The sequence below is a fragment of the Camelus ferus genome, chromosome 8 (assembly GCF_009834535.1).
Source record: "Camelus ferus isolate YT-003-E chromosome 8, BCGSAC_Cfer_1.0, whole genome shotgun sequence".
Lineage (NCBI taxonomy): Eukaryota > Metazoa > Chordata > Mammalia > Artiodactyla > Camelidae > Camelus > Camelus ferus.
The window spans coordinates 58,994,727-59,019,921 of record NC_045703.1 but is presented as its reverse complement, the minus strand read 5'-3'; the positions used below and the strand labels follow the sequence as shown (position 1 = coordinate 59,019,921).

The following is a 25,195-nucleotide window of genomic DNA, read 5'->3' as shown; positions in this document are numbered from 1 at the left end:
CATAACCAGAATGAATGAACCTTCTCAGTCCACCAAAAGACAGTTTTTGCTCTTTTACCTGCTTCCCAGTTTCCAAAAATTCTTTCCTCTTATCTCCACTCCTGTTCTCTTTATCCTTGTGGTTTTAAGCCTTAACAAAATATTTTTGCTAGCAGTTTATTGGGGTTTGGGGAGAGAGTAAAAGTAAATACATGTGTTTAAACTTCCTTCTTTATCAGGAGGTACTGACCAAGACAATATTAGCATTTCCCTCAGCTTGACTAAACTATACACAGGCTTCTTCCTGACCATTGGCCCCTGACCTCCCTTTTCTTAGAGCATTTATTTTAGACATTTTGCCATCATAAATTCTTTCTCTCCCTTTGAGAGGTAAATCTTCCCCTAACCTCTTGCCACACTCAAGAAAATCTTTCTCAAAGACCTAGGAGCCATTCCTTTGAAATGTAATCATCAAGAAAGAGAGTGTCCCTATACCCCAGTCTTTGTGGGAGGGTAGGAGCCTAAAAGTAGACCCAGATGACCAACATCCCCACTAACATCTTCCAGTACTTGTTTACTAGCTCATCGGAATGTTTAAAAATTCTCTCCACCTTTTGTTTCAGCAGAGTTGAGTTCAATCTCTCTCCCCTACTGCAACAGTCTTGAACAAAGTCTTCCTTGACTGGCTGTACTTCACTTTTTCTTTTACAGTTGCACACATTTTTATTTTTATAAATTATTTAGATCAACTGATAAAAGCAAATATTGTACCTGGAAACATCATACTTTTGAAACTTTGTCCAGTTCAGTAAACATTTCTTGAGCACTTGTATATTGTGTTTGCATTATGCCAGGCACTGAAAGATACCACAAAAAAAGTAATAAATTCAGGAATGGTCAACACATCCAAAAGAATCTGTTACACATATGAAGTTTGATTTGTTTACTTATAACTGAGGCAAAGAGTAGCTTTGTGACCTCAGGCAAATTCACTCTCTCCTCTGTATCTCTGTCTTATTCTGAAAAATAATGGTATTGGACTACATGGTTTGTAAATTTCCTGTTTGACTCTTGGATTCTGAGAAGAGTCTGAAGTAATTCAACAACTTGTTTTTGGCAAGAAAATTACTAAAATAATTTTTTAAAATTTACTTTAGTCAGAGTTTATTTAAATATGTTAATAGCTTATTTTAAATTGTGGTAGAACTGGATAGGAATAACACAGGATTCAACTAAGCATAGCTAAGTTCTCTGAGAGGTACTTTCAAATCAATATTTGAGCCTTATCTGAAATCCTAGCGACTTTTTTCTTTACAGGACATAGTCTGAAGGTCCAAACAGGATCTCTGGAGAGTATTATGTTTTGGAGCTTGCTGAAAGTTCTTCTATAAATACTCCAGCAAAGGAAAGAAAACAAGCCATCAGCAATCACTCGGACAGGGATTTATCGAGCAGCCCAGAGTGCCGGACTCCAGTCTGAACTGCTGTCATGGTTATAAAGGCAGCAGAGTCATCATTCAAATGGATTTAAGTGCCCATTGTGTGTAAAGACCTTCCTCACCTCCCAGGGCTAACAAGTTAAGATGGATAACAGGAGCCTCTTAGCCTTAGGGGGTGCTTGGCACAGCAAAATTCCCGTTAGGTAAAGATAACTGCACTCCAACTGCTGGCTGAGTTTTTAGCCCCATCTTCGTGGGGAGGCTGTGGAGAACCAGAAGTAACCCGCGGTCATGCAGCACTGAGTCAGAGTCCTGGTCTATTCCCACTTACTAGCTGTGTGATTGTGGGCAGGTTAACATGACTTCTTTGAGCCACACAGAGTTGTTGAAAGAATTAAATGAAATAGACTATGTGACATGCTTAGCACATTCACTGGCATATAAATTGTGTTTAATCCGTATTAGCTGAATTTATTAACAGGAAGAGCTAATGTCAGAGGCAGCAATGGTAGGAATGTAGTCTTCCTGGGACGTATTACAGGAAATCAGAATACGCCTCCTCAAAATACACCACTTTAGCATAAGGATTATTGTGAGCTGAAGACGCCTGAGAAACAGCAGATGCAGGAAGGACTCTGCCTCCTCTTTCTACCTAACAGCAGGATATAAAATCTCTTGTGGCAAAGGTGCCCTCCCTATGCCAGGAAGGGCAGGATGCCTCAGTCACCAGAGACTCTTAGCCCAGAGGTGTAACGTACATAGCAAACCTTATTGAAACAGCCCTTCTCTTCCATTAGTGTTCCTCATACATTTACCTTCCCACAGTTGACCACTTCAAAGAGCCTGAACCCCTTTTCCTTTATCTTGTCACTTCTCCACAAATTTGTTATTCTTTCTGAAGATGCTGTATAAGCCCCAAGTTGCAACCACCCCTTTGAGCTACACATCATCGACATGTCCCGTGTGCATGTGCACTGCCAAAGTTTATAAACTCTGTTTTTCTCTCGTCAGTCTGACTTTTGTCCATTTCATTTTCAGAGCCCCAGTTGCAGAACCTAAGAGGGAAAAGAAAGAGGGTTTTTTCCCCTCCCCTACATTATGTGTGTGTGCGCGTGTGTGTGAGTGTGTATGTGGTAACTGTGCCCATACAGAGAGACACTGATCTCACCTATTGATTCAGGAAGGTTTTATGGAGGAGGTAAAAAAAAAGTCACAGATCGATGGCTTATTAGATGGCTTATTAGAATACAGGGAACTAAGAAATCTGAGGGCATCTCAGGTAAGAGAAAGATGAACATCCAAAGTTGTGTCTGAGATCTAGTCTTTTTCAACAGTGGTTTCTCATCTGAACCACAAAAAAATTACCTGAGTGGCTATTTTCTCAATTCTTCCCAGGATGTTTCAGACTAGTATCATCCTAGAGGCTTAGAAAAGAAGTTAATCATTGCAGACGACGGACATTGTAGGGCATTAGGGCCTTACTCAGGACTTAGACTTGATGTAATCAGATGGAAAGCGGTTCAGTGACCTTTAAAAATCACCCCCCCCCCAAAAAAGCATACTGAAAAATTCTATGTAACTGTTAAAAAAGTGAAGTGGGTTTGTGCATAACATGGAAAAATGGCCATGATTTATTGATGAATGCAAAAGGAAACTTCTTGAATAGTAAATATAAAACACTCCATTTTTTTTTTAATATATGTACAAATACTTAAAAGGAAAACAAATCCTGGAAGAATCTAAATCAGATTGCAGAAGAGGCTGCTGCCCCTGTAGAACGAGATTTGAGTGAAAGTGATGGGGGAGCAGAATGAACTTCTACACTTTAGTTTTAATTTTCAATTTTCTTCATGGAGCATTTTTTTTTTTTTGCAATTAAGAAAAATTTTTTCTCTGACCCTTATTGATATATGATTCAAAAAAATCAAGAGGTGAAAAGAGAAGGCAACTTTGACAATGAGGGTTGTCGGTATGCAGGGGTATGCAGTCATGAGAGAAGCAAGTGAAGGAAATGAGTGTATGAGTAATGGCAGGTGTTCGGGTAGTGCTGAGGAATCAGAAGGTGTTCAGGCTGAAATATTAGGGGCTGGCAGGGATCCACAGATGGGCTCGGACTGGATGGGTCATTTGGGAGGAGGGAACGAGTGCTCTCGAAGGTTGCCAGCACTGAATGCATAGAGAACCCTCCTGCCTCTGTACCCCCCACCTGGAGGAGGCGGTACAACCAAGGTCTCCTGGCCCCGTGTCAAGGTTTCCTCACATCAGGAAGGATCAGAGCATCCTAAATGTCAGTCATTCTCATAGGACCTTTATGATTTTTGCCTTATCTTCACAGTAACTCCCCAATCATTCATTTTTTAAACCTAAATAAATTTGGCTCCATCCTGAACAATAACACCCATGAAATGAGTTCCTATGGTAGTTATATTTTCTGTATCACAGTATTTATTTCAAAAAGAATTTTTAAAGCATGTATCTATAGCTCACTTAAAATCATCAGAGAATATTCTGGGAAATACCAAGTTACATTATATATTAGATATATTACATACAATATTACATTATTACTGAGGCTATGCTACTAAGAAGAGAAAGGCAGAGATATTAAGCATTTAGACAGACAGTATGTGTATTTAAAATAATGTTGATTACTGGAAAAAGAATCACTAATTAGCCTACTGAGTGGATGATACTTTCCCTGTATGTTAGTGGAGGTTCCATCCGGGAAGAGGAATGACAGTGAGTACTGTATAGGATTTTATTACAGGAATTAGACCTGATACAACTGTGGGAAGAGCTGGCAGATAAACATCTGACAAAGGGAGTTGAAGTTAAAGAAAAATCCCCTAACCAGCCCTCCTGAAGCACAGGTGCAGATGGACAATTGGGAGCTTGCAGGGATCTGGGCAGCCAGGCACTACCAGCTAACAGAGAGGAGCCACAGTAGAGAGTTGGTGGAGAAGTCTATGGCAAGCTGTCGCCTCCGCATTAGGTGGGCCAGGATTGCTGACAGTTTGCAGGGCCAGCAGTCAAAAGAAGAGCTGAACTCAGAGTAGGAAAGTATGAAGTAGCTGGCAGTAACTAGCATTTCCATGACTGTTTCCCACAGAGCGTGCTCTAGCCAACTTTTTTTGGCTATCTCGAACTCAGAACCATACAGGGAGAGGGATTCTGGGAAATGTAGTTCCAGTTGAACCCCAGTGACACACTATAAAGCCAGAATGCCACTGACTCCAGGCAAGAATGGGGACCAGAGGTGTGATCATGAGCTGTGGTTAAGACAATGCAGATCTGGGGTTGCAATGGGCTGCTGGCTAAGGGATGTCTGGCTCGTCCTTTTTGTTGGGCCTACATAGGCTTTAAAAAGGCCACAAATCCAGGCACTGTTAAGTTTGAGCACAGTACAAGCAGCCAAGAGACAATACCTTCCACCCCTCCTCTGCATGCATTTATGTACACTGCATGCGGCTGCAGGCTTGTGAGTTTGTAACATTAATACAGTTGCACAAGAAACAGGTTAGATCATCTAGTCATTCATTAACTGGTATTCACTGAGCACCTATGGGCCAAGCACTGTTCCAGGATCTAAGGATACAGTAGTAGCTCAGGAGATCGAATCTCCCCTCCACTCCAGGAATGGGAGACAGGCAATAGCCAATCTATGCACCCATTCTATGTAGGCTAGAGGGAAGAGCTATGAGCTAAGAGCAGGGCACAGGTCTAGAAAGAGACTGAGAATTTTTTTTTAGATAAGGTGATCAAGTAAGGCCTCTCTGAGAAAGGAGTTGATGAAGGATGGAACCACAGAAAGTCTTCCAGATGTAGCAACAACATGTGCAAAGGCCCAGAAAGCAGAGGATGCTTCACCTGTTGGAGGAACTACAGTAAGTCAGGTATGATTGTGGTAGTAAGGGTCATGAGGAGTGTGGTCAGAGATGAGGTCTGAGAAAAGAGTCTCTGAATTTCACCTCAGTGGAAGTGGACGTCCCCTGAGGGTTCATGCAGCCAAGTGACCTGCTGTGAGCGCAAAGGAAGTGGAGCTGCTCCTCCCCAGCCAGAGCCGGCTGACTGGGGTTCTGATAGGACGGTTTACACCTACACAAATAAGTAGGGCTAGAGAAGACAATCTGAGTGGTAATTTAACCCTTAACTAAAGAAAAGCACTGAAGAATTGAGAGAGCTCGTTTGTCTCTAGATAGCTTATTTTGTTTTAAAACCATGCTCTGCAGCCAGCCCAGAGACTTATCTGGTATAAGTCCGGCCTCTGGCCTTAGTGTGGTTCCACTAGACGCTAAAGTCTAGGCCTCAGATGAGGCCCAAGACAGCCGGGCAGCGGCCTCTTGTCAGCCCCCTGCCCCCTCTCTCCATGCGGCAGAAGCAAGTGGAAAGGGAGGGAGATAGGGTCACACTGGTGAGTGTGAGAGGCAGTGTTGGAAGCAACTGGCTAAGTCAGAAGAGGCCTGAGCACAGGGAATAAATTGTGTTGGTATAATTTCAACCTCAAATTATATTCCATAGCCAAATGCCAGTTCTCAGGTTCTTGTTAGAGCTGGAACAAAATAGTTTAGAGGACTTCAAGTCCTATAAATGATCAAACTGCGCTGAGGAACCCTGGGATTCTCGGGGACAATCCTGAGAGGGGATGTGAGGGAAAGCCAGTGGTGGAGAGAGGGTCTCCTGCCTCTGACCTTTACCCCACTGCCTCCATCTATGTTAAACTGGATATTTAGCTAAGATTTTGCTTGACTGGAGAGTTTTGCAGCTAAGAAAAGAAGTCTGAAAATCAAAATCAAATCCATTTTAACCCCCTCATTGTGAGGATGAAGAAAAAGGTTCAGAGATTAATTACAAATGTTCTGGACACCCTCTTCTCAAACTTTCTCTCACTCATCCTCCAGTAACCTTATGAAGTAGGCATTAATGGTCTTATTAATGAGAAAACTGAGACATAATAAGGTTAATTTTTTAATGCCTCACAGCTGAACGGCATAGCCAAGATTTGAACACAGACTAATCCATCTGACACCTAAGCCACAACTCATAAGTTTCATGCTATCCTAAAAGAAACAACCTGTCAGCCAAGGTGATTCTCACTGCCATCCAAAGAAAAGCTGTTAAAATGTTTAGAACAGCCATAATAACTAATATAATATTTACAAAGCTTTTACCATTTGAACTATTCTTCATGTAGCACTTACTATAAGCAGAGTAAATCTTTGGGTGATTTACAAATATTAACTCACATACTACTTCCAATAGTTTCAGGAGGTACTTATTATCAACATTTCCAATTTGGGGAGAGGGTATGGCAAAGTGGTAGAGCACATGATTAGCATACACAAGGTCCTGGGTTCAATCCCCAGTATCTCCTCTAAAAATAAATAAGTAAACCTAACTACCTCCCCCCCAAAATAAAACAATTTTTTAAAAATAATAAAAAAAATTAAAAAAAAAACAACTTGAAGATGAGGTAAACTGAGGCACAGTAAAATTGAATAATTCGCCCGTGCTAGTAGAGGAGGAATGTAACCTATCCAATGCTACACACGGAAGAAGTAATTCAGGAGACAGGCTCCCTTGCAACCTCTGCTGTCTTCAAACCACAGTGGCTTCCTACGTCCCTGCGGAAGGGAGAGGAACGTGAGCGATTTCACAGGCCGGAGTTCCAAGGACCGGTTTTATTCCTCTCATATCCTATTGGCTAGAACCGCATCACATGATGTCAACTAACTGCAAGGGAGGCTGGGAAATGCGGTCTAGTTGCATGTCCAGTGGGAAGCGGAGAAATCCGGATGAACATCTAGCATCCCTTCTAGTACAGAGGAAGCCACTCGAAGTGATATAAAACATACTCAAGCTACTTAGAGGAAGAAAGCCAATTTCTGTGTTTAATTTTTTTAAATTACATATCTAGGAGGGCTGCGCGACATTTGGCAGTGACTTTCTTCAGCAAATGGCATTTTCTGAGTAGCCCTGGGCCCCAAGACAGAAAGCACAGCATCTTCTGCCAGTGCCCGCGTCGGGGTGGGCAGTGTGTGCAGGCGGTTCGCTCCTCCTGGCTTTCTCTCCCTATCTTGGGCTGTGCGCGCTCCTGTTCCTGCCCTCCCAGCCTCGTTTCCTCCTCCCCACCGCTTTCATTTTCATTTTTGTTTTATTACACTCTGATCCGCTTTATGCCGCAGTGCCAGCCGCTCTCAGCCCCAAACCCTCCAGCGCTAACTGCCCCGGGGCAGCTTTGCGGCCCGTTACTCTTCTGGTTAAGATCCAGGTTTACACTTGATGGGCATCGAGTCTGTGGGGAGAGGTCAGTGGTTTCGTTCGGGGACCACGTAGCTGGTGGGATGAGCTATTCAGAGGACTAGGGGAGAGAGAGGTATATTTGAGGGTAAGAGTCGGCCACACCTCAGGAAATTGGTAAAGAAAGTGTCGACTCAAGGGTAAGCAAGTCATTGGGAAGTGGTTGACCTCCTCTCGACACATACAGACCCCCCAAAGCACACAGCCTGCGCTGGGAAGGGCGTGAGGCCCTTACGGGGAAAACCTCGGGGCAGGAAAGGCTCACTCTAAATCTATGGTGACCAGGTGAGCCCCTGCAGAGGCCAGGTTAGCCAGTGGGGTCTGCGGTGAACCGACAGGCCCGGGCCCAGTCCAGCCCCACTGCCGCCCTGTTGGAATCTGGGGTCATTGCTGCCAAGAATATCTTTTTTTTCAAAAGAAACAGAAAATCAGGGCTTTCTTAATTCTAAAGTGTCGATATCTATTTTAAACAATTTGTTTAAAGTACAACTTAAACGTGTACCTAAACCAGGTTGCCCCCAGGCGAATAACCTGTGACTCGGAATTCAGGCCGCAGGGCACAGTCAATTACGGAGAAGTGTCTGTCAAGACGCTCGGCCAAGTGTTCGCGGATGTTTTTTATTTGCGGCCCTCGGACTCGATAAACATGAACCAATAAAGAAAAGATAACGTGGTGAGGGCTTACCGCTGGGGCCAATTTTCATCGGGAGAGAAGGGTCCTCATTCTGCCCGAAGACTACACAGCTCAAGGGCGCGCGGCCTCATTTCCGTAGAATCACCTGCTCCTTCGCGGGCCGCAGCTTCCGGGACCCTTTCCACCGAGCGGCCGGTGCGAGCGCCCCCCGCGTCTGCCGAAGCGCATCAGCTCCCCCTTGTGGCCCGGCTGGGTCAGCCCCGCGGCAGCCGCCGAGTAAATAAGCCGGGAAACTCTGGTGACTTTCCCAGGTGGAATTGATGACAATTGTGTTGAATTAAAAATACACTTAGCTTGATGGTTACACAAATGCTGTGGGGCTACCTTTTGTAAATCAAGGAGTCTTCTGGGACAGTGGATAAACCATGCCTCAGTTCCACCCTCCTAATTTCTTAAATACATTCAAAATATGAGAATCAAGTTTTCTGAACTTGACTTACATGAACCTCAAACAGAAACACGTGGGTGAGAGATTCTCGGTGACCCATTTGGACTCTGCTTCAGGGGTGACAGCCCCCCTCATCAATAACCCCATGACCCTCAGGATGGTGTGGAGGGGAGAGAGTTGAGAACCACCTGCAAGTACAAAGGACGAGCTTTTTAAGAAAAAAAAAATTTTTTAGTCTAAAAACTGTTGACTATTTCAAGATTTTAATTCTTTAAAATAATGAAATGTTAATTATTAAAATGCAATAAACTGCAATTACATTTTAATTTCTATTTAAATTATATTAACAAATTATTAATATAGATCATTTTATAATTATTTTTAATTATTTAAAATTATTCATCAACAACAGAAAACGAACTTTATGATAAGCAATAGATTTCAGTTATAATGCAGATACCATGTTGAGGAAGAAGGAAAAAAAAATTGAAAGTGAGATGGGAAAGAAAGACAGGGAGTCATGGGAGAAAGAGTTAAAGCACTGTTGACAGTTGGAAAACTACTCTTCCGGCTGCTGAGGCTGCTGACCAGTGAGGGGATGCTCAGCAAACCATTAAACCTCTTAACCTGATTTTTAACCTATAAAATGGAAATTCCACCACAGACCCTGTCTATCTACGTTATGTCTACCCTACATGCTGTCAAAAGGCTTAATAGGACTTTTGTAAAAGCACTGGAAAATTACAAAGTAGCATAAGACAGTAAGAGAGTTGTGATAATATAACTGTAACAATATAAATGCAAAAGCATAGAAGACAAAAGCAGGTGGGGGGCTCCAAAGAATGGGGGAGTCGAAGAGGTGGTTCCGTTGGCTCTGCCTGCTGCAGTGTGGCCACCAGAACAAATTTTCTCCTGTTCTTGCTGCCCTTCGAAGTTCAAATTGTCTTAATAATCTCTCTTTGTAATGATTCTGGTCAGCTGTATTTCCAACTTCAAAGTTTACATTTTAAATAAATACTTGTTCTGACATGCATTTGGGGAAGTGTGAAATGCACAGAGAAATTTAGAGATTTACACTGTCCTGAAGAATGAATTTCTGTGACACTGAACATTTCTTTGGCCCTAACTTTTTATCAAAGATTGTTTTCTTCCCATTGTAAGTGCCTCAGCATTAGATTTGGGACCAGTGTTTGTTGAATTATTCCAAGTCATTGTTTTCATAGCCTCAGGGTATGGATGGTGATTCCAGTGAAGGGCAGCCTGCAACCAAGCGCTGAACTTCCCTATAGACATGATCTTCTTGACCCTGGGTTGCTCTGGTGTAATGACTCTATCAAACAGATTTCATCTTCTCACTTCATATGGTCTTCCAATGACTTGATGAAATCCAAATTCCCTGTTGTGATTAACCAACCCCCTGACAATGTTACTCCGATCACTTTTCCATCGAGTGCCCTATTAAGCCTAGGATAACACAGGGTGACACAGTGCCGCAGGCTTCAAAAGCACAGTCCAGACTGTACGTGAGGATGGAGGGTGTTGGGAGGGGTGTCTCTGGGAAAAAGCAACAATAATAAAATGATACACCACCTGATATGCTTGAGCATAAAAAAATTAGTTGAGATATAAATAATCTGATGGGGGTGGAAATTAGGTCTCAGTATATAGAAAGCAAAACAATTATAATCTAGGAAAACAAAACATTTTGTGAGAATGAAAACATGATAATAGCAGATTACTTGGGTTTTGCAATGAATTTTATTTTCAAAAACATACCAATGTCAGTACCTTTTACTGACCTAACTGAAAATAGGATATAACTATTGTGAGGCTGGCAGGAGAGGAATTGAGGGTAGGGAATATAGGAGCACTAAATCTTCACCTAGCATAACAGAAAATCAATAGGTAATATCCAAGTAAAAAAAAAAAAAAACAGTTCCGTAAGCATACTATTTAGAACTCTAGAAATAAATATCACTCCCTTCAGTGTATCAATTACAAAGGTCTGACCTCACACTCTAGATGCTCGGTTTGAAAATGTCTTGCTCTTCCAGGAAACTTTATATAGCTAATAGCCAATATCCCAAGGCACAGTATATACTTAGGTTCAGAGTTATTATTACAGATCATGGATGTGAATCCCTCTTTTGAGTCTTTTCTTGAAATTTTTGTATTTCTCTGACCAACTTTTTATAACATAAAATTAGATGATCATTACTTTTTATCTTACTATTATAGCATCATCAGATCATCATGAGACCACAGGTCCTCTCTGCCATTTTCTGGCTGTCCATTGCACTTGCATTACTAGTGCTCACTGGTCTATTCTGTGAGGGTCATTTCAGTTAAATTTGTTTCAAGTTATATCTTGAAAACTATTTCCACAGTCACATAGGAGCAGCAACACCTTGGAAATTCTTCACAGAATAAATGAATGAGGGTCCTTGTCACATATCCCTCCCCCCACAGCACTGTGGTGGAACTATTTCCTCAGGGCACCAAGTGACATGGGGTGTCTGACATATGGACCTAGGGTGACATCAGTGTTAGTAATGGGTAATTATTTTTAGTATAAAATTAAATACAAATAGAAGTTTTAATATTTTTACCTTTTACTCCAGTGAATTGTTTTTGACACCCCACCTGGGCATCCCAGATTATGTCTTCAGAGGGCTGACCTCAATGCACTCACTTCTCAGCCTCTCCTAAAATGTCCCCAAGACAGAAGGGAGGAAGCGTGGGCCATCAGGGTCTCTAAAGGAAAGGGGAGCTGAGCTTTGGCCAATTCGGAGCAAGCGCAACATTTCCTTGAGTTTTGTTCTTATCTTAACATTTTATGCACATTTTGTCTTCCGTGTGAGAACATTAGACCTATGCATGATTTAATCAGTCACACTTGCATCAAACTCAGGTAAATCTGGCTCAAAGTGACTGTCCAGGCAGAGGCCCGTGTTTGGCATGTCGTTCAGTTACTTCATCGCTATAGCACGTGAGTAGGATAAAGGAGTAATGTTGACCTGAATTTATCACTGAAGAAAGCCAGCTATTGACCGGAGTGTTCATTGAAACGTCCCCCAGTGGCCTCTGGCTTCCTGGAGATGTTAATGAGAAGTCTAAGTCAGACAGAGGTGGACAAATATCATACGATACAACTTATATGTGGAATCTAACAAATGACACAAATGAACTTATTAAAGAACAGAAACATACTCACAGTCATAGAAAACAAACTTACGGTTACCAAAGGGGAAACGTAGGGGAGGGCTAAATCAGGAGTTTGGGATTAGCAGATACACACTACTATGTATAAAATAGATAAACACCAAGGTCCTACTGTATAGCACAGGGAACCATATTCAATAGCTTGTAATAACCTATAATGGAAAAGAATATGAAAAAATATATATAGATATATGTATAACTGAATCACTCTGCTATACACCAAAAACTAAAAGTACATTGTAAATCAACAATACGTCAATTAAAAAAAAAAACTCTAAGCTTCCAGGTAATAAATTTTAAAAGCCACCCTTTTCATTGCACGATAACCATGGGCTGCCTTAAGCTTTGATAAGGGTGCTTGCTGCTTATAATAACCTGGCAACCAAAAAAAATGAGTTTGAAATATCCAGCAAATGGAGTGCAAAGGAGACACAGTTCCAGGTGTCAGTCTTCAGGGGAGCGGCAAAGACAATGCTTAGATGATCTTCATTTCAATTTTGCACTGAGTTAATATTATCTTGTTGTAGAAGCCACTCATTTTAGAAGCTCATGAGTAGAATAAAGTCTAATGGGAACACAGACCTTGTCCTCCAGACATGGACATAAATAATACAAGGCAGAAGCTTAAAATGTCATAAATGAAGTGTGGAGCCAGTGCTACAGGAGTTGAGCAGAAGGATTTCGTCTGACTTGGGAGAGGGGTGTGCAGGGAAGCATAGGTGTTGAAATCCTGGTGGGGGGAGGCTCTGTTGCGGTCCTGGGGCACAAAATCCCGAAATAGGCAGAAAAGGGGGGAAATGTGCAACTGAGGGGCCAACACAATGATTTCTGAAAAGGTTGAACATACTTATTTTTTAATGGGTAATTTAAATGGTCACTTATTTTTGTATTTCTAAATCCTTTTTAGTTCCCATAACTACACACCTGGCTTGGTAAAAACATTTTTATATTCATCACAGTGGCAGTTTACTCTCCAGATAAACTTGCAGCCATAATGTTGTCATTTTAAAGCATGATGTAGAAATTCAGAGGTGTTAGTTGCTAGGTCATAGAAGCTCTACTTCATACATATTGTCTGAATTAGTCTTTTTTTGTAGGAGCAAAGAAAATTAAATAGTACTAAATGGTTTATTAAAAAAATACATAAAAACTGTTGTCCCTGCCTCACCCCTCCATATCCTCCATCCCTGGTTCTGATCCCCAAGGAGATGACTTTAAATTCTTTAAGTGTTTTGTTTGATGTTCATTTCTAGATTTCTGAGTAGTTTGCTTATGTGAGTTTTTTCAACCTTGGACATTACCTATTGATTTTCTGTTATGCTGCATGAAGATTTAGTGCTTCTGTATTTTCTATCCCAACTTCTTCTCTTGCCATCTTCCCAATATTTATATCCCATTTTTATGTAGTTACATGAATAAAGGTTTTGGAATTAGTACATTCATGCAAACGATAGTCAGTGCAAAACGTAAGTAACCTACAATTATTATGTTGTCTTTCTTGTAAAATGTTTTGTTTTCCTAGACTATAATTTTTTTCCCTTTACAGTTTTCTATGTATTGAAAGTTTGATTTTCCCCTATAATTATTGAAATTGTACATATTATAATTTTTATAATAATTTGGTATATTGTTAAATTAAACAAGGAGGCATTTAGACTGAGGCAACTCTAATACCATGGCAGCTTATGGAAGGGACCCAAAAGCTAAGCCTATAAGTGCCTCAAGGTTACAAAATCAAAATGCTAAGGACAACCAATCACAGCCAAGTAGGCTTTAAACTATAGCCAATCAAATAATTTCCTTTCTTTGCTGCTGCACTTTCTGTAGTCTCCCCTGTCCCCTGGCAAAGAGGGACCCTGACCACTTCCTGTTTGGCACTACTAGATTCCAGCTGATTTTTGCTCCAAGAAATTCTTAAAATTTGTGATACACCTCAGTTTATCTTTTTATCAACCAATGTATAAAAACAGTTAAGTACATCAGGTCGTCTATTTATCTATTTATCCTGGAGACCTCTCTCCCAGCCGCCTCCGTCCTCCTCACACAATCTGGCTGCTTTTTAAGCCTGCTACACAGTGTCATCCTGGGACTTCTCTGTTACTTTGCTAAGTTGGAGTCTCTGTTTTCCAGCTGTTACAGATACACGTTTATTTTTCAGCACATTCTCATTTTTCTGCCATGTTTGGTGGTAGCCAGGCTCAGAGCCCCCAGCCATCCTGGTGTCTGTGCCTTGGGTAGTTCCCTCCTGCTCTGAATCGGGGCTGAGGGGTTGTTCCAGGTGACAAATGGAATACAACGTAAGCAGTTGTGTGTAACTTCGGGGATGGGGCTAGGAAAGGCTCCTGCAGCTCCTGTCTGGCTCTCCTGGGATCACTCGCCTGCTCCGTGGGAAGTCCGCTGCCACGTTAAGAAGACCCAGCCAGTGATGGCGAAGTGGTGCAAAGGTTCCTTTGTTCTCAGTGTCAGCTGCGGGGGAGCAGCAAAAACACCAGTAAGAGGATTTTTCATTTTGATTTTGTACTGAGTTAACATTCTTAGATTTGTTCAACATTGAACACATGAATACACCCTAGTTTTATATGTATTTATTCATTTCTGGGCAAATCTAGGGAGCAGGGCATCATTATATTGCTGTCAAGCACCATTTGGCCTCGCTAAGCTACCGATGGTTATCATAACCTCAGCCAAGGATAACTTCTTCCGTTTCATCTTTGTGAGGGATCTGATCTACTTCAGCTGCTTATGCCATTAAGAGCAAGCTTATAAATAATCTTTCAAATCCCTGTATCACCAAATGTAAATCACAATTTTCAGAAACGAATTATATATAATCAGAGTGCTCTCCCCAAAAATGGTATTTCTGATGGGATATCAGTCCAGGGCTTTTGGCACCACTGATAAGTAAAGTAAAAACAATTCATTTCAATTATTATTTATTATCTTTGTTTTACACTTTTAAATCTCGTTCATATAATTACAGGTATAGTACTTGATATTGTGATATACTTACATAATCTGTCAATAAATCAATAGACCTGTATTTATAGTGTGCATTCAAAACTTTATAACTGACAGGCGTGGATGGTCAAAAACGTCAGGGGAGCACTGATATCACAAAGCATCACTTTTCAAGAATTGCTTAGGAGAGGTAAGTCTTAACCCTAGGATCTCCAGGTTGGCCCAGCAGAGAGCCACAGAGTGATAATGCTCCTCCTTGTTCACAGCAATGGTCTTAACATCAGGTGTGCACTTTTCACAGTTTATCTCATTTTATGAGGTAATAATTATGCCCATTTTCCACACTAGGACATCCAGACTCTCCAGGTTTGGCTGACATTCTGGGATCATGACTGTGCATGGTTTTTGGACCACAAGCAATTTAAGGGCATAAGAATCCTGTTAGTTGAGAAATGTAATCATTTTTGTAGGTTTCATGTTCTCACTTCCTTCCACCATTGCTGACACGGTCTCCCTAACAAACCATGCCCTGTTCTTTTCACACCCCTGTTCCAGCACTTTCTTCTGTCAGAAACGTCCTTCCCTTATTCTCTCCCTGGTTTGCTGTTTTCCAAACCTCAATTTAGGCATCATCTTCGCAGAGACGCGTTCCCACAGCATCTAACACACGTCTCTCCCTTGTCAGCCTCTGCCATTTACTTTCAGCTCTTGGAGATCAGGGCTTCGGCCCTCTCTGTGTCCCTTAGCATATAGGTCCTAGCATGAAGTAGTCAACATACACAGCAAATGCTTGTTGAATGAATAAATGAGCAAATGGATGAATGAAGCCAGCATTTCCTCTGGATGGAGACTGTGACCATCATGGTGGAGCCAAGACCTGGTTGCTGGAGACCCACACAGACATCTTTAGTATGGAAGCAGCACTGGGCAGTAGAGGGTGCTCAGCCTTCCAAATAAAATGAAAAACAAAACCACAACTGAGTTTGAGCTCCAGCACTGCCACTCACCAAGGGTGGCATGTAGGAAAGCTACAGAACCACTTTATAAATGGACGTGAGAATAATCCCTACCTGGTAAGGTTGAGGAGAGATTAAGAGCAGAGTGTCCGGCACCTACTCTGTTAGTTCCCTTTACTCCTAAAATACTCCTTTAGTTCCCGTTAGGGTTCAGACAAGAGACAGAAGTTTAACATAGAGAAGAATTACATAGTAACAAGGGTGTTAGCTATGAAGGGGCGAAAGTATCTCTGAAGAATACCCTACGGCTGAGAGAATACTGAGAAAAGGAGCAAACTTAAAAGGGAGGTGTTATGGGTTAAGCTGGTCCCCCAGATCCACATGTTGAAATCCTAAACCCCAGTACCTCAGAATGTGATGGTATTTGGAATAAACGTATGGTCACTGCAGATGTAATTAGTTGTTAGGATAAGGTTATGCTGGGGTAGAATGGGCTCCTAAATTGACTTGTGTCATATATATAAGAAAAGGGAAATCTGGTCACCACCACAGACACAGGGAGAACACCATGCAAAGATGAAGGCTGAGACTGGGATGATGCTCCTACAAGCCAAGAAATTCCAAAGATTGCCAGCACCAATGGAAGCATGGAATAGATTCTCTGCCGGCTCTCAGAAGGAACCAAGCTCATGGACACCTTCATCTCAGACTTCCAGCCTCCAGAACTGAGATATGATACATTTCTGTTGTTTAAGCCACCTGTTTACAGTACTTTGTTATAGCAGCTCTAGTTAGTGCATACAGGAAGCCTCCTCCCCAAATTGGGGAAGGTGTGCTTGCAGCCCAGTGGATGATAGATTAGTTTGCTGAAATGCCCCAGGTTAGACCTTGTCCAGTTACAGGGCTGAGGTTGTAGGGAAACAGCCCTCACCCCTAGTCTTGCAGCTGGAAGCCTCTGCAGGTACCTGCGGGCTGTGGCTGGTGTGCAGTCAGCTCGGTTTCTGCTAAGGAAGAGAAAACCCTTCCTCCTTCAGTGGTCCCTCTAGCGCCCTCTACTGACAAAGTTTAGTATCATACCAGCTGCAAAAAAGAAAAGTTCACAATGCGCAGATTTTTGGTGGAGTAAGCCATGAAAGGAAAATTTAAAGTTGAGGGGCAATAAATGATAACTGACACACGCTTCCTTCCTTTAAATGCACTGAAAGAATATACAACAGAATTTTGAGAAGGTAGTTTTTTCCCCCAATGACGAGGCCAGAGGCTCATGGCCATGTGGCAGAGTTGTTCTCACAGTTTTTGCTATCACAAAGTCCTTTGGCTGTTGGGTGAAGCCTGCATATATCTTCTCAAAGTAATGTTTTAAAATATATAATCTAAACTATATAGAATTACTGTTCTTTTTATTTTATTTAACTTTGAGGTGAGCACAAAATATCAGCAGATTTAACATTGAAGGTAAAAGTACACATATGCATAGTACGCCTGAAAAGTTAGTCGTAAATTATATTTTTAAAATTTTATTTATTTATTTATTTTTGGGGGGTAATTAGGTTTATTTATTTATTTATGTTTAGAGGATGTACTGGAAATTGAACCCAGGACCTTGGATGTGCTACCACTTGAGCTATAACCTCCCCCCTGTAAATCATATTTTTATGATTTGAATTATATTCAAATCTATTTGAGTTTATTCTTCCAAGGACCCTTATAATGAATCTTTTATAAACAAATAATTATTTTATCCTTTTCATGATTTCTTTATATCACTTTAAAATTAAACCTTTAGTTCTTAAGTATTCTCTAAAACACACACACAAAACAAAATACATAGAATTACAAATGACATTGAAATACAGTAACAAAGATTTTTTTTAAAAGCCAAGTTCATGATATAGTGTGCTAGTTAATTTTTTTTACAAGTGTGTGAGTTAATTTGGGGTGTCAGCTTGATTGGGTTATGCATGCCCAGCTATTTGGTTAAGAGTTATTTCTGTGAGGGCGTTTCTGGATGAGAATGGTGTTTGAATTGATAGCCTGAGTACAGCAGATTGCCCTTCCCAGTGTGGGTGAGCCTCCTCCAGTCTAATCAGGGGTTAACAGAGCAGAGTGGTGGAGAAAGGGAGAATTCACTCTCTCTGCCTGATGGTTGATCTGGGATGTTGTCTGTCTTCTGACCTCGCCTGGGACTTAATGCCATTGGCTCTTCAGTTCTGAGAACTGCACCGCTGGGTAGTTCCTGGCTTTCCTGGTGGCAGATGGCAGCTTGCAGATGGCGGATGATGGGACCTCTCAGCCTCCTTAATCATATGAACAAATTCTTCATAATAAATACATTTATCTGTAATAAAGTCCCTACTGGATTTGTTTCTCTGGAGAACCCTGACAAATACCTATATAACAGGAGTGTTTCTTTATGAGTGCCTCAAAAAACAAGATTGACCAGTGGATTTAATACTCAGTCAATGTCTAAGTACCAGTGACTGGAAAAGACACGGCAGGAGATCTGTACGCACCATGAAGTGACGTGGAAATACCTGTAGCTTGTATTTGTGACAATTTCACAGATGATGCTATTACTGGCAATGTGGCTTACATTTATAATTGAAAGAAAATGCTAAATTTCAGTTAGAGGTTAGTGGGAAGAAAAGGACAGAATTCTTCTATTCAAGTTTATGGACCCTCTGAGTTCAGAACCCTTGTCCAGAAATAATTCCAGCATTAGCCTGAGGTTGACCTAGGCCTCTTTACTCACCAGGCGGGTATTTTTGCGGCTCACACCGGGGAAAGGATCACCTCGACACAAGTGCCAGCCACTCTGATGCGCGTGCGCTGTGCTGTGGCAGCCTCTCTTGCATCACTCACCGTGGTTGCTGCCTTCTGCACGGGGCAGTGTGCAAAACCCAAATGCACGGGGCCTTAAAAGAGAGGAAAAGGGAAGGTCCCAGCTGCACAATGACCGCTCACAGGAGAATACAATGGCAGGCTTCAGAGTCTTTGTGGCGGGGTCACGTGGTCCTGCCCACGCGTTGGCCAAGCGAGGCAATCAAGGAGGAAACACTCGTGTATTTGCATGGGTGGTGCTGGACCGGACGACTGACCCACTGACCACTAGGCTGGTGACGATAAAGACAAGGCTGACTCTCCTCATTGTGTTTGGGGGCTTGTAGACCTGTGTCCTGAAATCCAGAACCAGAAGATGTTTGGAGGCTGTACATTTGCTTTTTGCCCAATTCCACCCTCCCTTGGGGTAGCCTCTTAAAAAATAAAAACAAACCAAAAAATGCTGGCATACTTTACTTGTATGTTCTGTTCATCCAACAAGTATCTGTTGAGCGCTGGTGTGTGCGAGGAGGCACTGTGCTGGGTGCTGGGTGCTGGGGAGATCATGCTAAGTTCTCAGTCTCTGCCCTCTGTGAGTTCAGTCCAGCGAGAGAAACAGACAAGTAGACACATCATCACAGTGTCTCATGGTAACTACACAGCCTCAGAAGTCCCCTGGGTGTGGTGAGAACAGGGGCAGGGAGGGCTGGTTCTCCTCCTTAATAAAAAAAAAAAAAAAAAAAAACTCCACCAGAAGAAGAAAAAAAAAAGAAAAGAAAAAAACCCTGACAGGATTTGAAAGTTTCTTAATAGAGTAGACCTTAAAAATTCTTACCGCAAGAAAAAAATTTTTAACTCTGCGAAGTGATGGATGTTAACCAAACTTACTGTGGTGATCACTTCTCTCAGTATATACGAATATCAAAGTAGCCTGTTGGATACCTAAAACTATGTAATGTTATATGTCAGTTATATCTCAATAAAACTGGGGGGCGTGAAGAATGCAGGTGAGGCAGATACAGTCAAAGTGAATGCTTTCACTTACACACACACACAAAGAAAAGAAAAAGAAAAACTGACACTCAAAATGCTTTACTTTAAGTTATTAAAATGCCAGGTTACTTTCCTTCTCAGGGTTTCCCCCCCATGCATAAATATAAGAAGCATATATCAAGGTGCCGAGAGGAGAGAATGGGGGCCAAATTTCTGGTCATCACCCTGAGACAGCTCTCAATTTCTCCCACCTCGCACGGCCAGCACACCTTTCTCCAGCCCCGCTCCCTGCCGGTGTCGACAAGAAAGCCAAGAAGTAAAACACGGGGATAAAACGGCTTACAAAATTCCACAAAGCATCTGGATTTTAAAACTAATTGTGGTGCCATCCCTCTGAGAGGAGTGAGCAAGTCACCATCCGGGGATGAACGCGGGAAACAGTGACAGCAACTCGGACGTCGGAGCCACCACGCCCGCAGCCGCAGCAGCCCCGACGCTCCGCCACAGCCGGGAAGCAGCGTCCCCTCCGCTGGCTTAGCTCTGCTCTCCGGGGACAGGGGGCAGGACCAGCCGTCCAGACGAGGCCTTCGAATTGAACGCGGGGGTGCTTGCGCGGACACTGATGGAGGGAGAGCGTCTGGGATCTCTTCCGAGCGCTGACCCGTTGCTTCCTGGGCGGAAGGATGGACCAGAGAAGCTTGAGAGGGGAACCTGGGCGGCGGGCAGCGCAGCTGGTCGCCTTCACGGCACCCACGGAGCAAACACGTACCTGAGAGGGGCTGTGGTAAATAGTGGGTCCTAGCACGTCCTCCTTTCTTCCCCCTGATAAAATAAAAGTAAATTAATCACCCAATTTGTACATTTGGAGAGGGCGCTGAGCAAAACCAGCATCCCTGCCTTCGGCATCTATATGGCCTCTCCAGGCTGTGCTCAGCATTAGAAAAAACTTGATTTCTTGATTTGTGAAAATCACCCTTTCATGCACCTTTTGAATACATTCCCCAAAATGAACACTATCCATTTTCTCTAATTTTGGACAGGGCAGGGGGTGGGGGTGGGGGTGGGTGGAGATATATCTGCAAGGAAAATGTGAGTGTTTGCAGCATCCTCTACCATCCGACCAGCATGATCCCCTCGTCAAACGTTCTTTTATGGGCAAGCTCCCTTCCCCTTCAAAGCCAACAGGGGAGGAGCTCTGGAGAAGTGAGAATGGGAGTTTCCCGTGGCTGGGGCAGCCGCTGTCTCCGTCTGTCCTGACAGCACAGAGAATTACTACGGCGCTGCCCAGCAAAGCCCTATCCCATACATTCAGAGCCGGGGACGAAATAGGAAGTGCCCAGGCGCCAAAGTAAATGAGGCTCCTCCCTGGAGAGGTGCCAAGGCCCTGCGTTTAGACCACAGCTGAAAGGGCCCTTGGAAAACTTCTGGAAACCTCCCCGAAGAAGATGGAAGAAATTCATACACTGTCCCTGTGTCCAGTGAGATGGCACCGAATCTGCCCTGCAGACAATGTCAGGCCTTTACAGGGAGCTGCAGCTCTCAGAGGTGAGGCCTTCGTCCGTCCTGAGCAGGCAGCCATTCTCTGATGATGAGCCCAAAGCAGAGCGTGGGGGACTCCCTCATCAAAGGCTCAGGTCCCAGGTCTAGGGCAATGTCTGATCGCTCTCCCTTTATTGTCCTTCCCCCCAGCCCTACCATTGCCCACTGCTTCAGAAACACTCCTTCGAAAGAGATTTCAACTTGGCACCTGTGATGGAAGCCAAGAGGTGGGGCTAAGTGAGGACTGGTGTTGGCCAGAGGGGAAAGGACTGAAATTAACCTGGGAAAAAGCTACAGGAGATCACAAGTGGTTGGCATGGTCCCATCTTCTGAGGTGCCATCACGGCCTTGGTGGAACATCCCAAGCTGTGACCTACCACGTATCAATGGGACAGAGAAGCTGGGGAGGGCGGCTTGCTTTCAGCTGCTTTTCCGGATCAGCCTCATACCCACCTGGCCTTCTGAGGGTGGGCCCGCATCCTCACAGACCGGGGCCCCCCTCACAGGTCTACTCCCCCAGCCCAGTTGCACACAGACCAGGCCTGGAAGGAGGGACTACCAGAGGGGAGCCCAGTGCCTGGTCAAGTCTCTGACTCCTGTCGTGTGACTCCACTCAGTTCTGACCAGGGTTCCCATTCTGGGGAGTCAGAGACTTAGAAGCCTCACTAAGCAGGACTTTTTTTTAATGTAAAAAAAATGATTTATTGACAATATCTTTGTTAGTGTTAGATCTAAATTATAGTAACAATGATCTAGTAACATAAATTTAGTAATGTAAATAGATGTTGAGGTAATAGGTAAGAGTTTTTAAAGTCTTTCGCCTTTAAAAGCTGACCCCCCCCCCCAAAAAAAGGATCATACACCAGCCTCCCCTGGGCAGTCATATGAGTGGCACCTCCCAGTGATTCTGATTTAAGGCAAGTAGCCACTAATTACCCTGGGCCACTTGTGGCCTGAATGACTGTCTCCCCATATCCCTTGTTATGTAAAGCAGTCATGACTGCTTTGCGAGTGTGGGTAAATTTGAATAGGGGCCAGGTTGCCACCTGGGAAAGAAAGAGGTGTAACCCCCTAACCTCTTCCCTTCTGAGAGTGCAACGTGATGGAACATCTCCGACAGACGGAGATGGGTCGGACCGGAAAGGACACCAAGGGCCCCCAACCAGGAGCCCAGATCTGGGGGATCATGAGCCTGGATGATAACCTGAGCTCAGTTCTCTCACTGGAAGGTCCATTAAGGGCTGGTTTTGGCCGATTGTTTGACTGAGCCCCAAAGTACCCCCCAAGAGGCCACCCAGGCAAAGAGAGCATCTTTCGGACTGAGTAAACCCCCTTTGGAGGCTTTAAGCTTCAGAGACAGACCTGGAGATTGTCCTTTGTCCTCCCTCCAAAAAAAGAAAAAAAAATCACTGCGGCTTTTGGGTTCACTGGGAGTGGTGAGAGCAATTGAATCATTGGGACACAGTTTCCAACAGTGACCCTGTTACCAGGAAGTGGGCAATAAGAATTACCTCGATTCTTGGTCATGCCCCCCCAAAAAAGAATTTTTAAAGAGAGACAGAAAGTGTGATATAAGCAAGATTATTATTAGTGAAGTAAAAAGATAGTAAAAGATAGTTCACTCCCGAGAAATGAGAGCGGGCCAGTCCCAGAGAGTAAAGATGGCGCCACACCTCTGTTTCTCCTGTTTTTATATCCTGGCTTAGAGGCCTTTTCGTGAGTGATTAATTGGCTCAGGTTCTTTGAGTGATCAGGCTGATTGACAGCTCAGGTTCCTTGTGCTCAGGTTGATTGAAAACTCAGGTTCCCTGTGCTCTGGCACGCCCATCCCCTTTTGTGCATATTCATTGGGTCAAGTTATGGCGGGTCCTTTTATGCGCAGCTGCAGCGTTTTGACTTTAACTGGCTTCTTTTGCTGGCCCTCATTTAGAGAAAGTAAAAATTCCTGGAGTCCCTTATCCTGAGTGCAGACGTGCTGTTATTTTCTGGGTTGTTCCTTTCCCCTTCCTCTCTCCCAGCCCAGTGCTCATTTCTATCTAACTGCCTAACAACCCTATTGCAAAAGAACTTATGCTGGCAGGAAGTTGGAGACTGACTGTAGGTGATTGACTTCTCTGGCTCTGATCTTAGCCTATTGTTTGGAAGCAAGACAAGAATCTTTGAGGTGAGTAAATCCTGGGATTCTTGGTCAATTTTTTTTCAGGCTTGTCTTAGGGAGAGATATAGGATGCCCTGTAATTTGAGCAAGTGGGGATGGAGGCAATTAAATTGAATAGAAAAAGACTATCCCACATTGGTAAAGGAGATCAAACTGGTTAGTTATTTTCGGAGATGGAACAAGCTCAAGGTGGTCAGCAGTATTCTCTTAACTTTTTTAGATGAATGACATACTTAAGGAAACAGAGAAGCGTGTATGAAGGCAGCAAAAAGTCCTCGGACAGAATTCCAGTCAATTTGTGGCACTTTCAAACGTGGTTTTGAATGATTTATGAGGAATTGATCTATTAGGAAGAAATTACTGCCATATGGTCCACCAATTCCACTTCTGGTTCCAGGTGGGGACCAGGGAGCCTACTTTCAAAAGCTTTCACAGTAGAATGGTGTTCTTAATGTGTCAACCTGGCCAGGCTCCTGTTGAGGACTAAGTGTTCGTGTTCCCTCGGAATTCATAAGCTGAAACCCTACCCCCCACCGCCACTGTGATGGTATCAGGAGGCAGGGTCTTTGGGAGGTGATTAGGATTAGATGAGTCATGAGGGTGGAGCCCCCAGGAATGGGATTTGTGCCGTAGAAGACATGAGAGAGCTCGTTCCTTCTCTCTTTCCATGTGAGGATTCAGTGAGGAGTTGGCAGTTAACCTGCAAACAGGCTCTCAATGGAGCCTGACAGTACTGACACTCTGAACTCGAATTTCCAGCCTCCAGAACTGTGAGAAATAAATTTCTATGGTTTTGTGTCACGGCAGCCTGAACCCAGACAGCTCTATCCCTCAGTTATTCAATCAAACATGACTTTAGGTATTGCTGTGAAGGTATTTTGCAGATACGATTAAAGCCCATAATCAGTTGACTTTTAGTAAGGCAGACTCACTCTGGGCGAGCCTGCTTCACTCTGTTGAAAGGTCTTAAAGCAGAGCTGAGGCTTCCCTGATGAGGGAGAAATCCTGCCTGTGGACAGCAGCTGCCACTCGTGCCCTGGGGTCCCAGCCTGCAGCTGCTGACAACATGCCCCACGGATGTCAGACTTTCCCAGCCAGCCCCTCCTGACTGCAGAAGCCAATCTGGTCAATACATTTTTTTTTTTTTTTTGGTGGGGGGCGGGTAATTAGGTTTATTAATTTATTTGTTTATAATGGAGGTACCCGGGACTGAACCCAGGGTCTCGTGCATGCTAAGCAGGCACTCTACTACTGAGCTATACCCTCCCCCCCACCATACATTTCTTAATATACATCTCCTACTGCTTCTGCTGCTTTAGGTGACGCCAGACTAATATACCAGGTGATTTTAATATGCTGCTCAGGCTGACAACCAGGGAGTTATTCAGTAGTGGTTAAGCCAAAGGCCTCAGAATAAAATAACCCAAGGTCAAATCTCATCTCTTCCACCTACGCCTCTGTGACTGCGGGTCCCTCAGCTGTAAAATGGGGATCACTGCGTCTACCGCACGGTCGCAGTGTGAAGGCCAAATGCTGTCCTGTACGTCAGAGTTCAGTGAGCATCCCAACTGCATTCTGGCCACTGCTTTTATAATGTCAGTCTATTCTGGGCCACGAGCAATGAAATGCCATTCAATCCAAAATGAGCCTGTTTTCCATCTCATTGCTTGACACCTAAAGTTGAGGACTTTGTTTCAGGGTCACCTGAACACCTCCTTCCCCAGCTTGCTCCTATGACAGGCAGGAGGGCTC

The 25,195-nt window shown here is 43.4% G+C and overlaps 1 protein-coding gene across 1 annotated transcript in view; it reads right to left on the bottom strand.

Annotated features, from left to right (window-relative positions):
• Positions 1-8,526, bottom strand: part of UST (uronyl 2-sulfotransferase) — a 385,158-nt gene extending 376,632 nt beyond the window's left edge. The window contains exon 1 of the mRNA XM_032485118.1: positions 8,401-8,526. Coding sequence (XP_032341009.1) covers positions 8,401-8,419 — 19 coding nt within the window. The 5' untranslated portion in view covers positions 8,420-8,526. The remainder of the gene's footprint in view (positions 1-8,400) is intronic.
• Between the last annotated feature and the right edge of the window lie 16,669 nt (positions 8,527-25,195).